Raw genomic sequence first — 15,340 nt, 5'->3', positions numbered from 1 at the left:
CTGCATCCCATCAAACACTTTTCTATCACACAGCAGCGACAAGCCATGGTTCACTGGTGAGCTGAGGGCTCTCCGCAGTGCCAACGTGGAAGCCCACAGGGCTCTCTGCTCTGCCAGAGAGGAAGACCACAGGAGCAAGACCAGGGACCTCTACAGAGAGGCCAAGAAAAAGCTACTCTCAGGAATTAAGGCAGCCAAACAGCAGTACAAAGTCAGGCTACAGCAGCAGTTCTCCAGCAACGACTGCTCATTTGTCTGGAAAGGACTAAAACAAATTACCAACTACAAACCAAAAGCTCTCAGACGGCAGATGACCCCTCACTGCCGAATAAACTAAACCAGTTTTACTGCAGATTTGACTCACAATGTCTCTTCAATCACCAGGACAATACCCCCCTCCACCTCCCCCTCCTTGCCACTTCCGCCTCTCACCCATCTACCCAAACCCACCCCTCCCTTCCCCATACCTCTCCAGGCTCCTCTCTACTCTACCCCTCTGCCATCCCAGGTACCCGCCATCCTGTCCCAGGCTGCCCTCCCCCTTCCCCCACCCCATGTCATCACACAGCATGAGGTCAACAGACTCTTTAGGAAACAGAACAGCAAGAACGCTGCCGGCCTGGACAAGGTCTCTCCAGCCACACTTAAAGGTGCAATATGCAGAAATCGCTCTGCCATTTCCTTTTGCTAAAATGCTAATATTTCGCCCAATTTCAGTTTATCTAAACCGCTGTGAAATATATTTTCAATAACCCAAAATATTGTATTTTCAGCTGTTTGAAGCTGGTGTACAAAACCAACTTTAACTAGGCAAGTCCGTTAAGAACAAATTCTTATTTACAATGACGGCCTACACCGGCCAAACCCGGACGACGCTGGGCCAATTGTGCACCGCCCTATGGGACTCCCAATCACAGCCTGTAATCAAACCAGGGTGTCTGTAGTGTCGCCTCCAGCACTGAGAAGCAGTGCCTTAGACCGCTGCGCCACTCGGGAGCCCAATTACAAAACTTAAGAACGGCAAGCAAGACCTGTAAATAAATTAGCACTTCAACCTGCCTCGCCTTCTGCTGATGTCATGCCCTTATGACTGCTATAAAGTCCATATTTTACAAATACATAATCACAATGTGTTAGCCAAAATAAAAGTACTTGGCCCCTCCCAGGACCATACAATTACCCAATTGGCAATTAAACAATAAACTGGTTGTATAAAGTAAAAGACAATTTTCACAACCATTGTTATATTGGTATATACGTCTTAATCAGACTTAATGATATTTAGGCAATACATTTCTCTTATTCAACGTACTGACTCCAAAGCGTGGCGCGCAGACTACATAGCTTATTTCTATGAGCACTGGGGTGCGCCCTCCTATTACATACAGTGCCTTGCAAAAGTATTCACCCCCTTGGCATTTTTCCTATTTTGTTACATTACAATCTGTAATTTAAATAGATTTTTATTTGGATTTCATGTGATGGACATACACAAAATAGTCCAAATTGGTGAAGCGAAATTTACAAAATAAATGCGGAAACGTGGTGCGTGCATATGTATCCACCGCCTTTGCGATGATGCTCCTAAATAAGATCTGGTGCAACAAATTATCTTCAGAAGTCACATAATTAGTTTGATTGCACACAGGTGGACTTTATTTAAGTGTCACATGATCTCAGTATATATACACCTGTTCTGAAAGTCCCCAGAGTCTGCAACACCACTAAGCATGGGGCACCACCAAGCAAGTAGCACCATGAAGACCAAGGAGCTCTCCAAACAGGTCAGGGACAAATTTGTGGAGAAATGCAGATCAGGGTTGGGTTATAAAAAAAGGACGGAAGTTCACCTTCCAGCAGGACAATGACCCTAAGCATACTGCTAAAGCAACACTCGAGTGGTTTAAGGGGAAAAATGTCAATGTCTTGGAATGGCCTAGTCAAAGCCCAGACCTCAATCCAATTGAGAATCTGTGGTATGACTTAAAGATGAATGTACACCATCGAAACCCATCCGACTTGAAGGAGCTGGAGGAGTTTTGCCTTGAAGAATGGCCAAAAATCCCAGTGGCTAGATGTGTCAAGCTTATAGAGACATACCCCAAGAGTCTTGCAAAAGGTGGCTCTACAAAGTATTGACTTTGGGGAGTGAATAGTTATGCATGCTCAAGTTTTCTGCTTTTTGTGTTATTTCTTGTTTGTTTCACAATAAAACATATTTTGTATCTTCAAAGTAGTAGGCATGTTGTGTAAATCAAATAATACAAACCCCCCCCAAAAATCTATTTTAATTCCAGGTTGTAAGGCAACAAAATAGGAAAAATGCCAAGGGGGTGAATACTTTCGCAAGCCACTGTACAACCAGAATGACTGAGACATAGGACACAAACACACAGAACTCTGAAATATCCCTGAAAATATGAACAAAGGAAACCATACATTGAATTTAATAAACAGAACTTCTACCTCATGAATCTTGCAAACATCGAAGTACACAATAAACATCGCGCCCACTCAGAGGGTAAGAAATAGTAGGCTAAATTAAAATGTATCTTATCAAACATTAAACAAGTGTTGCAATAAAGAGTACTGGGATGGAATGATGAAATGCTAGTAGGCCTATGCTAGCAATTGTTGATTGATGCTCGATTGCTCGTAAGCTTGCAAAGTAAACACTTAATATTCTTGACCGCCAAACATTTTTTGGAGCTGCATATTTATTTAATTTATTATGGCAATTCTCTCTCCCTACAATTTGACGTTTGCCCTGCGCCTGATCCTATAACTGTACAGTAAATCAGCAAACTGCTGGCCAGTGTTGATTGACAGTTTGCTGATCCAATTAAAGGGTTGAGTGTGCGTTTCACTAGCCAATCTGTTGCCCTTTTTGTTGTTGTTGCAAGGTTGATGCTGCGGCTATTGACTGCGTGGAGAGTAATCCATGGAGACTGTGTCTCAAAATGAGCGACAAAACATTACAAAACCTGGCCAGATAATTTCAGGTCATCAGTCTCAAGTCAAAGTTGAGTCCCGAGTCTTGAGGATCCAAGTCCAAGTCAAGTCTCAAGTTATTTTATTATCTATCAAATCGAGTCTCAAGTCATCAAATTTGTGACTTGAGTCAGACTCGAGTCTCTTGAGTCAGACTGGTTCGTCTCATCGACGGCAAGTCCATGTACCATGGAGAGGTTGACCGGCAGGTGGCCTGGTGCAGTCACAATAAACTTGGAATTCAACACAGAAAAAAACAAGGAGATGTTGGTTGACTTCAGAAAACGCCCCCTCAAGATTGAAGACTCAGCTGTTAGCAAGGCTGAATCTTTCAAATTCCTTGGGACCATCATCGCCCACAACCTCAAGTGGGAGGACAACATCACAGCGGTCACCAAGAAGGTACACCAGTGTATGTACTACTTCCTGCAGCTGAAAAAACTCAATCTCCAGTCAATCCTGATTCGGTTTTATGCATCAATCGTTGAGTCCTTCCTCACCTCCTCCATCACCACCTGGTTTGGGTCTGCGCCTGCAGGAAAGGTCATCGTCGACCCCTCCCACCCCGGTCACCACCTCCTCCAAAAATGCCCTTCTGCCAGGCGGTTCAGGTCACTTATGACCAAAACCTCCCGCCACCTGAAAAGTTTCTTACCCCGTGCTGTGGCCCTCATCAACCAGCCATTTGGCCCATAGAGACTAAAGGATTATGCACTCTATGCTGCACACCGTATCAAGCCATCTCTGAACTGTACACAAAATAACTGCACTATACAGCATTTACACTCTGTCTCTCTGCATTTAGATATATTCATACTGATACTGTAAATTTGTAAATCCACTGTATATAAACCGTATACCCACTGTATATTTGTATATCTGCTCATTCCCTTAGCTTTATGCTAACTCTACTGTCACGGCTGTCATAGAGAGGGGACCAAAGTGCAGCGTGGTTGTAGTTCCACATTTTATTTAATCCGTGAAACTTTGCAATACATAAATAACTGAATTTGACAAAACAACAAACCGTGATGCAGAGAGAAACAAACACTACTCAAAATATACTAACCCACAAAACCAGGAAGAAAAACCCCTACTTAAATATGATCTCCAATTAGAGACAACAAGGACCAGCTGCCTCCAATTGGAGATCAACCCAAAAAAACAACAACATAGAAATAGAAACGTAGAACATAAACATAGAAATACAAAACATAGAAAAACACCCCCTGTCACGCCCTGACCTACTCTACCATAGAAAATCACATCTTACTATGGTCAGGACGTGACATCTACCTAGTTGTATATAATGTATGTAAACTTTGTTTAAACTTTATTGTCTGTATTCTATCTCTAAATGTTGTCTGTCACAAGCAGCACCATATCACCAAGTAAAATTCTGAGTATGTGTAAATGTACTTGGTGAATAAAGGTGATTCTGATCAACAATCATTGGCTCATCACTTTGTCTAAACATTAGCCTGTTGATGCACTCAATTAGAATGTTTGACCTTGCTGTCAGTTCACTCATGTATGCTCCCCTCAGGCTATTAGCTTTGTTGTAGTGCAGTAACTGCAGTTAATACATGTTAGCATGAAACACTCTATTCCTAATCATTCAGTGTCTTTCTAACTTCATTGTTTACATTAAATTGTCAAAAACAGCAGTGTTCATTCCTGGTCCTGGGGACCTTTTGTTCTAGCCCAGTACTACTACTACTCCTAACACATGATTCAACTAATTTACTAATCATCAAGCCCTTGAATAGTTGAATCAGGTGTGTTAGTACTTGGATGGAACAAAAGCCTGCACACACTGTGGTTCCCAAGGACCAGGATTGAAGAACATTGGGAAAAACTCTAATACTTAGTGTGTCTCTCACTACAGAGCTTTCGCAAGAAGCCTGTTCAATAAATGGCATAGTAAAAAGTGTGCTTCTTGTATGTGTGATCAATCTTTAAATTATTGATCTATATGCATATGTCCATACCCAGCCTAATTTAACATGATTTGTTGATTGCCTTCAATGCATCTATATCTTATCTTAGTTTCCAATGGAGGCCATTTTATATATCTACAACCTTTATGACATTTCACACATGACCCTCGATCCCTTATATCTCCCCTTGGATCATGGAACATTCCGTTCTTGACCTTTGTCCGTAACGTTATGCGTCAGACAGATTTGTGTATTGATTTGCTTAATGTGAGGATTGTTAAAAGTAATTTAAATGTCACTTGAAGGGATAAGGATTAAAATATATTTTAGGCTACTCTTTACTATCACAACTGCCATCTATTTTTGTCATTGGATTTTGTTTGTCAACAACATTTATTTTTCCATATCACCTTAACTATCTCTGAAGAAAATGGTTTTTTTGAGATAATTGGTCAATGTAGATTTCTGTTATTCTTCAAGGTGAGACAGTATTGATATTGAAGTTTGAAGAACTTCATGGTAAATGTTGTTGTGTTTAACCACCATTGAGATATCTTTGTCTCTGTGATAGGTGTGAAAACAATTGTTCTTGTCATGTTTTTATTGTCCCTCTGCGACCAAATCAATATCTCATCCGCTCACATAGTGGTCTAACCCAGGGTTTTTCAACTCTAGGCCTCGAGTGCCCCAACAAGCACACCTGATTCAACTTGTCAACTAATCATCAAGCCCTCAATGAGTTGAATCAGGTGAGTTTGTCAGGGCTCCAACAGAAATGTGTGCTGTTGGGGATAATCAAGAACTGGAGTTGGGAAACACTGGTCTAGACAGGCAAGGCCATCCATTCAGCACTATACTATAGGCCAACCTTTAAAAACGTTACAGCAATATGTGTCATCACCGTTAGCATACTATACTGTTACTGCCTCTGAGTGCGTCCCAAATGGCACCCTATTACCTACATACACTCTTAGACATTATTTTGCTATCTAGAACCCTTTGAAAAATATTTTTGGGTTCCAGGTTGATGAAACCAAAAAGAGTTCTACTTGGAACCAAAAAGGTGACAAATGAAGAACCATTTTGGAACCCTTTTTTCTAAGAGTGTAGTGCACTACTTTCGACCAGAGCCATATTGGGAATAGGGTGCCATTTAGGACTCAGAATATACAGTATGTGTCTATTATTTACATTTACATTTACATTTAAGTCATTTAGCAGACGCTCTTATCCAGAGCGACTTACAAATTGGTGCATTCACCTTATGATATCCAGTGGAACAACCACTTTACAATAGTGCATCTAAATCTTTTAAGGGGGGGGGGGTAGAAGGATTACTTTATCCTATCCTAGGTATTCCTTAAAGAGGTGGGGTTTCAGGTGTCTCCGGAAGGTGGTGATTGACTCCGCTGTCCTGGCGTCGTGAGGGAGCTTGTTCCACCATTGGGGTGCCAGAGCAGCGAACAGTTTTGACTGGGCTGAGCGGGAACTGTGCTTCCTCAGAGGTAGGGGGGCCAGCAGGCCAGAGGTGGATGAACGCAGTGCCCTTGTTTGGGTGTAGGGCCTGATCAGAGCCTGAAGGTATGGAGGTGCCTTTCCCTTCACAGCTCCGTAGGCAATCACCATGGTCTTGTAGCGGATGCGAGCTTCAACTGGAAGCCAGTGGAGAGAGCGGAGGAGCGGGGTGACGTGAGAGAACTTGGGAAGGTTGAACACCAGACGGGCTGCGGCGTTCTGGATGAGTTGTAGGGGTTTAATGGCACAGGCAGGGAGCCCAGCCAACAGCGAGTTGCAGTAATCCAGACGGGAGATGACAAGTGCCTGGATTAGGACCTGCGCCGCTTCCTGTGTGAGGCAGGGTCGTACTCTGCGAATGTTGTAGAGCATGAACCTACAGGATCGGGTCACCGCCTTGATGTTAGTGGAGAACGACAGGGTGTTGTCTAGGATCACGCCAAGGTTCTTAGCACTCTGGGAGGAGGACACAAGGGAGTTGTCAACCGTGATGGCGAGATCATGGAACGGGCAGTCCTTCCCCGGGAGGAAGAGCAGCTCCGTCTTGCCGAGGTTCAGCTTGAGGTGGTGATCCGTCATCCACACTGATATGTCTGACAGACATGCAGAGATGCGATTCGCCGCCTGGTTATCAGAAGGGGGAAAGGAGAAGATTAATTGTGTGTCGTCTGCATAGCAATGATAGGAGAGACCATGTGAGGATATGACAGAGCCAAGTGACTTGGTGTATAGCGAGAATAGGAGAGGGCCTAGAACAGAGCCCTGGGGGACACCAGTGGTGAGAGCGCATGGTGCGGAGACAGATTCTCGCCACGCCACCTGGTAGGAGCGACCTGTCAGGTAGGACGCAATCCAAGCGTGGGCCGCGCCGGAGATGCCCAACTCGGAGAGGGTGGAGAGGAGGATCTGATGGTTCACAGTATCAAAGGCAGCAGATAGGTCTAGAAGGATGAGAGCAGAGGAGAGAGAGTTAGCTTTAGCAGTGCGGAGAGCCTCCGTGACACAGAGAAGAGCAGTCTCAGTTGAATGCCCAGTCTTGAAACCTGATTATGAATGTCAAAGTTATTTTCAAACATCATACATTTTCATCATCTTATCATCCATACAAAACTGATCTTCTTTTTCATTACATCTCCCTTCCCTTGTTCCATTGTCACAATACTATCAATGAGAATGTGTCTACATAAATACTTAGCCCAAGTTGCAGAAAACTTTTAAAGGTTGCAACAAATCACCTCCCAGAGAGCTTACACAGTGACCGGATGTATCACAACAGAGTGACTTCATTCCAGGTGTTCTGGGGAGTGTGTGTGTGTTCTCTCTTGTCTCAGGCCCGTTAAATTGGCAGATTGATGATGCCTTACATTGATGTTCCAGCCACACCTCAAACACCACGGATCCCATTATTGGATTACAAGGAACAAGGTTCAACATAATGACTTTTTTTACTTTGTCTGGCTGCGGCTTTAAACTGGAGACATGATGGGAGAAGAGAGCAGAGGAGAGGCAAGTAGAGGATAGCAGAGAAGAGCAGAAGAGAGCAGAGGAGAGCAGAGGAGAGGAGAGGAGAGGAGAGGAGAGGAGAGGAGAGGAGAGGAGAGGAGAGGAGAGGAGAGGAGAGGAGAGGAGAGGAGAGGAGAGGAGAGGAGAGGAGAGGAGAGGAGAGCAGATGACAGGAGAGCAGAGGAGAGTAATGCAGATGACTTCAGAGCTGGTAAATTCTCACCTCCAATTTGGTTACGAATGCAGCACTAGTCCGTTATAGCCTAGTTTGTTAAATAGCCTACAGAAACAAAATAACAAATTGTAGCTACATGTAAATGTAAAGTGTTGGTCCCATGTTTCATGAGCTGAAATAAAAGATCCCAGAAATGTTCCATACTGTACGCACAAAAAAACGTATTTCTCTAAAATGTTTTTAATAAATGTGTTTACATCCCTGTTAGTGAGCATTTCTCCTTTGCCAAGATAATCCATCAACCTAACTGGTGTGGCATATCAAGAAGCTGATTAAACAGCATGATCATTACACAGGTGCACCTTGGACCTCCACATCTGGTTCTTCACCTGCGGGATCGTCTGAGACCAGCCATTGAAATTGGCATATGGGTGCATGTTTTTAAGGACACACCTCAAATACACTACATGACCAAAAGTATGTGGACACCTGTTCGTCGAACGTCTCATTCCAAAATCACGGGCATTAATATAGAGTTGGTCCCTCATTTGCTACTATAACAGCCTCTACTCTTCTGGGAACATTGCTGCGGGGACTTGCTTCCATTTATCCACAAGAGCATTAGAGAGGTCAGGCGCTGATGTTGGGCGATTAGGCCTGGCTTGCAGTCGCCATTCCAATTCATCCCAAAGCTGTTCGATGGGGTTGAGGTCAGTGCACTGTGCAGGCCAGTCAAGTTCTTCCACACCAATCTCGACAAACCATTTCTGTATTGACCTTGCTTCGTGCACGGGGGCATTGTCGGGCTGAAACAGAAAAAGGCCTTCCCCAAACTGTTGCCACAATGTTGGAAACACAGAATCGTCTAGATTGTCATTGGACGCTGTAGCATTAAGATTTCCCTTCATTTGAAATGATGCAAACAATTACATTGATGGAAGCAACAATCTATCTGCAATATTAAAGCTGATCCACCCCCTAAGTAGATTTCCCTTCACTGGAACTAAGGGGCCTAGCCCGAACCATAAAAAACATTATTCCTCCTCCACCAAACTTTACAGTTGGCACTCTGCATTGGGGCAGGTAGCGTTCTGCTGGCATCCGCCAAACCCAGATTCATCAGCTGGTGAAGCGTGATTCATCACTCCAGAGAACGCGTTTCCAATGGCTGTGAGCTTTACACCATTCCAGCCGACACTTGGCATTGAGCATGGTGATCTTAGGCTAGCTTAGCTGCTCGGCCATGGAAACCCATTTCATGAAGCTCCCGACGAACAGTTATTGTGCTGACGTTGCTTCCAGAGGCAGTTTGGAGGTCGGTAGTGAGTGTTGCAATCGAGGACAGACGAGCTTGTGTGGCCTTCCATTTCGCGGCTGATCCATTGTTGCTCCTAGACGTTTCCACTTCACAATAACAGCACTTACAGTTGACCGGGGCAGCTCTAGTAGGGCAGAAATTTTACGAACTGACTTGTTGGAAAGATGTCATCCTATGATGATGCTGCGTTGAAAGTCACTGAGCTCTTCAGTAAGGCCATTCTACTGCCAATATTTGTCTATGGAGATTGCATGGCTGTGTGCTTGATTTTATACACCTGTCAGCAACGGGTGTGGCTGAAATAGCCGAATCCACTCATTTGAAGGGGTATCCACAAACCTTTGTATATATAGTGTATTTCAACCCCTCCCACCTCAGCTCAAGCGAGCTGATGTTAGACAGGTAAATTGCAGAACCTGGCGTAAGGGGTGGGAAATGCCAGTGTGCCAGTTTTTACATGACGAAATTGCAAACTAACCTGCTTTGATTCTTGCACCTCCTTAGCGCCAGCCGAAAATAGAGCCCTAGATCTCTGGTCCTTTGTCTCGTAAACATGTGACAGCCTTTTTGAAACACCTTTACCCAGCTACAGCAGCCACTTAAAAGCTAGCAATTGGATGGTGTGGGTGGGTGGGGATATTTCAAGCTAAGGAGTTAGTTTAACCAATTCAACTGGGTTGCATAAGGTTCTGAGCATAATGCAGAACCGTATGTCTGTGAGAGAATCCAACTTGAAAGCCAATATGTGCCAACTAGGACAACATAAGATGGAGGGAGGCAGGGCAAGGCTCTGAAGAAACAGACAGAAGAGAGAAAAGAGATGGGGGGTTGCTGCTGCTGGGTCCTTCATCCCTGTTAGCCTTGTTTATGTGCCACTGTCTGTGGATCATTTGTCTTCATTACGTGTCTCTCTGAAAACTATTGACTGCCACACTCGGTTGGGCCTGGGCTAGGTCGACAAGCCCCGCGAGCTCTCCCACGCAGCCCAACGAGGAACACGGAAACCTGCTCATTGTCATGGCAAACCTCTCCTCTCGTTAGCTATCCACAGTTTTACACGGGTGGTGAAATTAAGTGAAGAAAGGTTTGGAGGGTGTTTAATGGTTTTGTAAAAATGTTTAATTGTGTTTCACCTTCTCATGGTTGTGCATCACAATCGTCTGTGGGCAGAGAAAGACTGTACTCATATGTAGATTAATCATCACCGATATCATTGGAAAAGTGCTTGTCTTGAATCTGGGCATATATTTATGAGTATTTTTTTGCTAAAAGCAGGCTTTTTCATATTGTATGTATGTTATCTGACCTAGTTAATGGAGGATGTATGTTGTGTAAGGATGAACCACCCACCCACTCACTCACTCAGAGTGTGAGCAGTGAGATATGCAGCTCCTTACTGGTGCAGGGATACAGTCAGGCAGAACAATACAGAAGGTAGGGAGTTCTGTAGGCCAATATCTCCCTGATGGCTTGTTTAAAAGCTGTGGGCTGTTTGTGTTACCTCCATCTGTTCACCCCTCACTGCACAGCACACACTCACACACATACACAGCACACACACACACACACACCTATTAACTCCATGCCACCCTCGGAGAGAGGAAAGTACTCCCACCCCCAGAACTATTTCCACTGCCTCCATGACACATGTCGTTGTCTCAGCTCTGATCATCCATCATACCTCTAGCCTAGTCTATACAGTCAGCTGCCAAGAAAACTGATCACACTGTTACTGTTGTTTCTCCTCATAGCTGCACCCTATTTCATGAAAAATAACATGTTTGTCACACATTTGTTGTTGGAGACTTAGGATGTGCTATATTTGAATGTGGTGATACTAGCTAAACTGAGCTATTCCCTCTCCCTCTCTCGCCACAGAATTTCCGAGAGCTGCACACCACTCAATCACCCTCATCGGGGTCCCGTCATAGCCAAGAGAAAGGGAGAGGACGGGAAATGGGCTGGCGTGGCCATTGCTATGCGTGAACGAGTGCCGTGGTGTCCATGGAGACCGAGGGCTACAGCAACCTTCTGGAGACTAGCGATGGGCAGGGGCCGGGGCTTCTGGAGGGAGGGGACTCACCGGGTCATGAGGAGGGCTGGAGCCCCCCCTTACCCCTGGGCTTTCAGGTCTCCCTCACCAGTGTGCTGATGCTGGAGCTGGTGCTGGGATTCAGCAGCAACCTGACCGTGCTGGTGCTCTACTGCGCCCAGTCCAACCTGGTCGACTCGGTCAGCAACATGGTCACGGTCAGCCTGCACGTGCTGGACATCCTGGTGTGTGTGCTGTGTCTGCCGCTGACTGTGGCGGTCATCCTGCTCCCAGCAGACGGTAGTGGCGGGGGCAGCCTGGCTACTCTGTGCTGCTTCCATGAGGCCTGCGTCACCTTCACCAGTGTGGCCACGGCCATTAATGTGCTGGTCATCAGCCTGGACCGCTACGACATCTCTGTCCGGCCAGCCACACGGCTGTTGACCCCGCGGCGAGCTGCACTCCTCCTGGCCGCTGTCTGGGCCATGTCACTGGCCGTCTTCTTCCTGCCCTTCCTGGAGGGGGACTTCTTCTTCTCGGGGGCGGAGGTGGAAGACAGCGAGGTAGGAAGAGGAGGGGGGGAGATGGACATGGGGGATCTAACCTCTGGCCCAGAATCTGACCCTGAGACCCCTACTGGGCTGACCCCCACTCGGCTAAACCCTACTGGGCTGACCCTCACAACCTCCTCCCCCTCTACTCCCTACTATTCCCACCACCTGCCGCCAGTGTGGCAGAACCGGACACTGCTGTGTGTAGGGGGGCAGGGCTACCACACGGGGCTGGCCATGTACTACCACCTTCTGCTGCAAGTGCCCTGCTTCTTCATCGCCGTCATTGTCATGCTGTTCACATACTACCGCATCCTGCAGGCCCTCAACATCCGCATTGGCACCCACATCAAGAGGGGCCCACGGGCCTCCAATAAGGACTCAGGCTGCAGGATCCGCAGGCGGAGACGAAGGAGGAAGGGGCTGAGTCTGGCCACAGACGGGGGAGGTTCCTCCAGCCAGAACCAGCACCTCACCCACCCGCCCCTCATTCCATCTCCCACCCCCACCTCCCCCCCAGCCTTCTCCTCTATGCCTCTGGTCATCTCTGACAGCGGGGCCACGGGGGTCACCAACACCACCGCCACCACCCCCATCGCCACCACCCCAGCGACCCCTGCCCCCCAGGCCCCTACCTCCACTGACGCCATCTCCCCCCCGCCGGTGGCGGCAGACCGCCCAGGTGTCCAGGCCTCTGTGTCAGCCATCATCGCCTTGAGGCGGGCCGTGAGGCGTCACCGAGACCGGCGGGAACGCCAGCGGAGAGTCTTCAAGATGTCCCTTATCATAATCTCCACCTTCCTGGGCTGCTGGGCTCCTCTGTCCATGGTCAACGTGTTGATCCTGTGCCTGGGCCCTAGTGACAGCCTGGTACGTGTGAGGCTCTGCTTCCTGGCCATGGCATATGGCACCACCATCTTCCACCCGCTGCTCTATGCCTTCACCAGACAGAAGCTGCGTAAAGCACTGAAGACCCGTGTCAAGAAGAGGGTGGTGTCCCTGCTGCAGGTGGACCCAGCACCCAGCGGGGGAACTGTTATTCACAACTCCTGGGTGGAGGGGGGAGGACAGAGGAAGGGACGCAAGCCTCGACTGGAGGGCAGTGACGCCACCAGTAACTGTCTGACAGTGGCTGTGAGAGAATGAGAGGGTGTGTGTGTCTGTGTGTATGTGTGTGTGTCTGTCTGTGTGTATGCGTACATGTGATAGTTGACAAAGGTCAGGAGACATCATTAGCTCCTCCCTCCATCCAGGTGTGATGATGGCAGGTGAGCCCAGAGCTCTAATTAATATCAGACCTGCTCTGTGATATACACAGCTCCTCATTAGTCCCCCAGGCAAGATGCCTGCTCCGTCTCCATGGCAACACCAAGCTACCAAGCAATATGTGACATCACCTGCTCCGCCACAACCTTAGTTAATTTAGATACATTCCAGTACAGGTAAACAGCAACAATCCACACAATCCATACATGCATGCACATTGATCAACCTGTAGTCGTTCACAGAGCAAGTAAGCACACAATATCTACCTGCACACAGAACTCAGTGAGAGTCAATATCCAGTGACATTTTATAATTTGATTAGTCATGCCTTAATTCAGTTCCTAATTGATTCCCATGGTTCTGAATGTTTTACTGTATGTGTATTGTGTTTACAAGAATGGTGTGTGTGTGTGTGTGTGTGTGTGTGTGTGTGTGTGTGTGTGTGTGTGTGTGTGTGTGTGTGTGTGTGTGTGTGTGTGTGTGTGTGTGTGTGTGTGTGTGTGTGTGTGTGTGTGTGATCATGTGCAATAAAGCGTCAACAGTGGCTGAGCCTCCCCAGAGAGGAAAAGGCAAAATGAGAAAAATCTGTTCAGACTACGAAGTGAGGCATTTTTGTATTGAGGTCAATGAGAGTGTCAAATTTTGTCAACAAAAAATGTAATTGCTAATTTGCTACATGAGGCTTATTTGATCGTATTAAAGTTTCGTAGTGGTTAGGTTGTTAAGAATTCACTGATATAAGTGGACGCACGTGGCATCTTGGCACGTGAGAGCGGTCACTCGACTATCTTATCAATATAATAGATCATCTTCGACCTCCCTGAGGATGTGAACAAAGCATTGTGGGATTGTTCTCATGCTTGTTCTCATGGGCTAGACTACAGAAGAGGGAAGGACTTCACCTGTTGATTGATTGCAATGCCCTATTGCCATGGCGATATGGGTGGAGCACCTGACATGATACCTGCGAAGATAACCTCCAAACCATGTAGAACTGTAACCATGTGATTAGAACATGGTGTTCATTTACTAGTGAAACATCCATTTTATAGAGGACTTTTAGGAATCAAAGGGCAATATTTGGTAACTCTCACAACTGTTTATCAATGGGACAAGTCAGCAGAGTGGAACACCACTGTGAACCACCCCAGGCCCCAAAGATAAACAGGTCCTGGAGCAGCTCTTGGGGGTTGTTTTCTATCTGTGTCTCCCTCCTCCTCAGGGATTTATATCAATCTCCCCCTGAAGCATGTTGAACATCAGTTACACCCTTGCACCAGCCCTCATTCACTTATTCTGATAGGTATTAGCTTAGTTATTGCCATGCAGGTAGACTACATATGATCAACAGTTTGGGTAGACTATGTATGGCTCTCAAGTGTGAAGGAGTTTTTTCAGGATTGTTTGTTGGGTACTATAGTATAGGTCATTTTTCTCTCCCCTTGTTCCCTCTTTCTTCGCTTTGGTGCCAGACGGAAGGAATGGATTCCTGTGTATTTATATATATGTACATGATCAGGGATGTAAATACTTTAATATCTAGCTCTTAGGGGTTTGAGAGGAAGTAGTGTTTTGGGTTGCAGCAGTCATCTGTTGGCCATAATATCAGTCGTGGTAAGTGAGAGAGTGAGAAGACACACGTGGAAGAGATCAAACATCTAAATGTATTTGTGTTTCTGTATATGTGTACTGTACATTTATGGTCATGTATATAGAGATATGATAGTATTGTATATTATTTATATTGTGTTATTGTATTGTATTTCTTATTAGAAAAGAACAAAGTCTGTATTAAAGAAATTGACTATTTACTGTAAGCTTTTGTGCCAATCATTTGTTTGAAGGGACCATGTAAGTGTTGCAAGAGTAAATTTTTCTGACTTAAATTCCCTGAATTTATTCCTTACAAATATACACATTGGACTATATTCACACACTCTCAACAACTGCCTCCTATCCGATAGAACAGTTGATCCTTTTTAACCGCACACTATTAGAAAAAATGGTTCATAAAGAGTTACTAGGTTGTCCATGTAGCACACACTCTCA

General features: G+C 45.9%; 1 protein-coding gene across 1 annotated transcript in view; it reads left to right on the top strand.

Annotated features, from left to right (window-relative positions):
* Window positions 1-15,108, top strand: part of LOC106583196 (G-protein coupled receptor 22) — a 29,729-nt gene extending 14,621 nt beyond the window's left edge. Inside the window, exon 2 of the mRNA XM_014167102.2 lies at window positions 11,321-15,108. Within this exon, the coding sequence (XP_014022577.1) occupies window positions 11,447-13,171 (1,725 nt within the window). The 5' untranslated portion in view covers window positions 11,321-11,446 and the 3' untranslated portion in view covers window positions 13,172-15,108. The remainder of the gene's footprint in view (window positions 1-11,320) is intronic.
* The last annotated feature ends 232 nt before the right edge of the window (window positions 15,109-15,340 follow it).

The sequence above is a fragment of the Salmo salar genome, chromosome ssa22, assembly GCF_905237065.1.
Source record: "Salmo salar chromosome ssa22, Ssal_v3.1, whole genome shotgun sequence".
In the NCBI taxonomy this organism is placed as follows: Eukaryota; Metazoa; Chordata; class Actinopteri; order Salmoniformes; family Salmonidae; genus Salmo; species Salmo salar.
The sequence above is the reverse complement of the archived record's forward strand: the minus strand, read 5'-3'. Positions and strand labels throughout refer to the sequence as shown.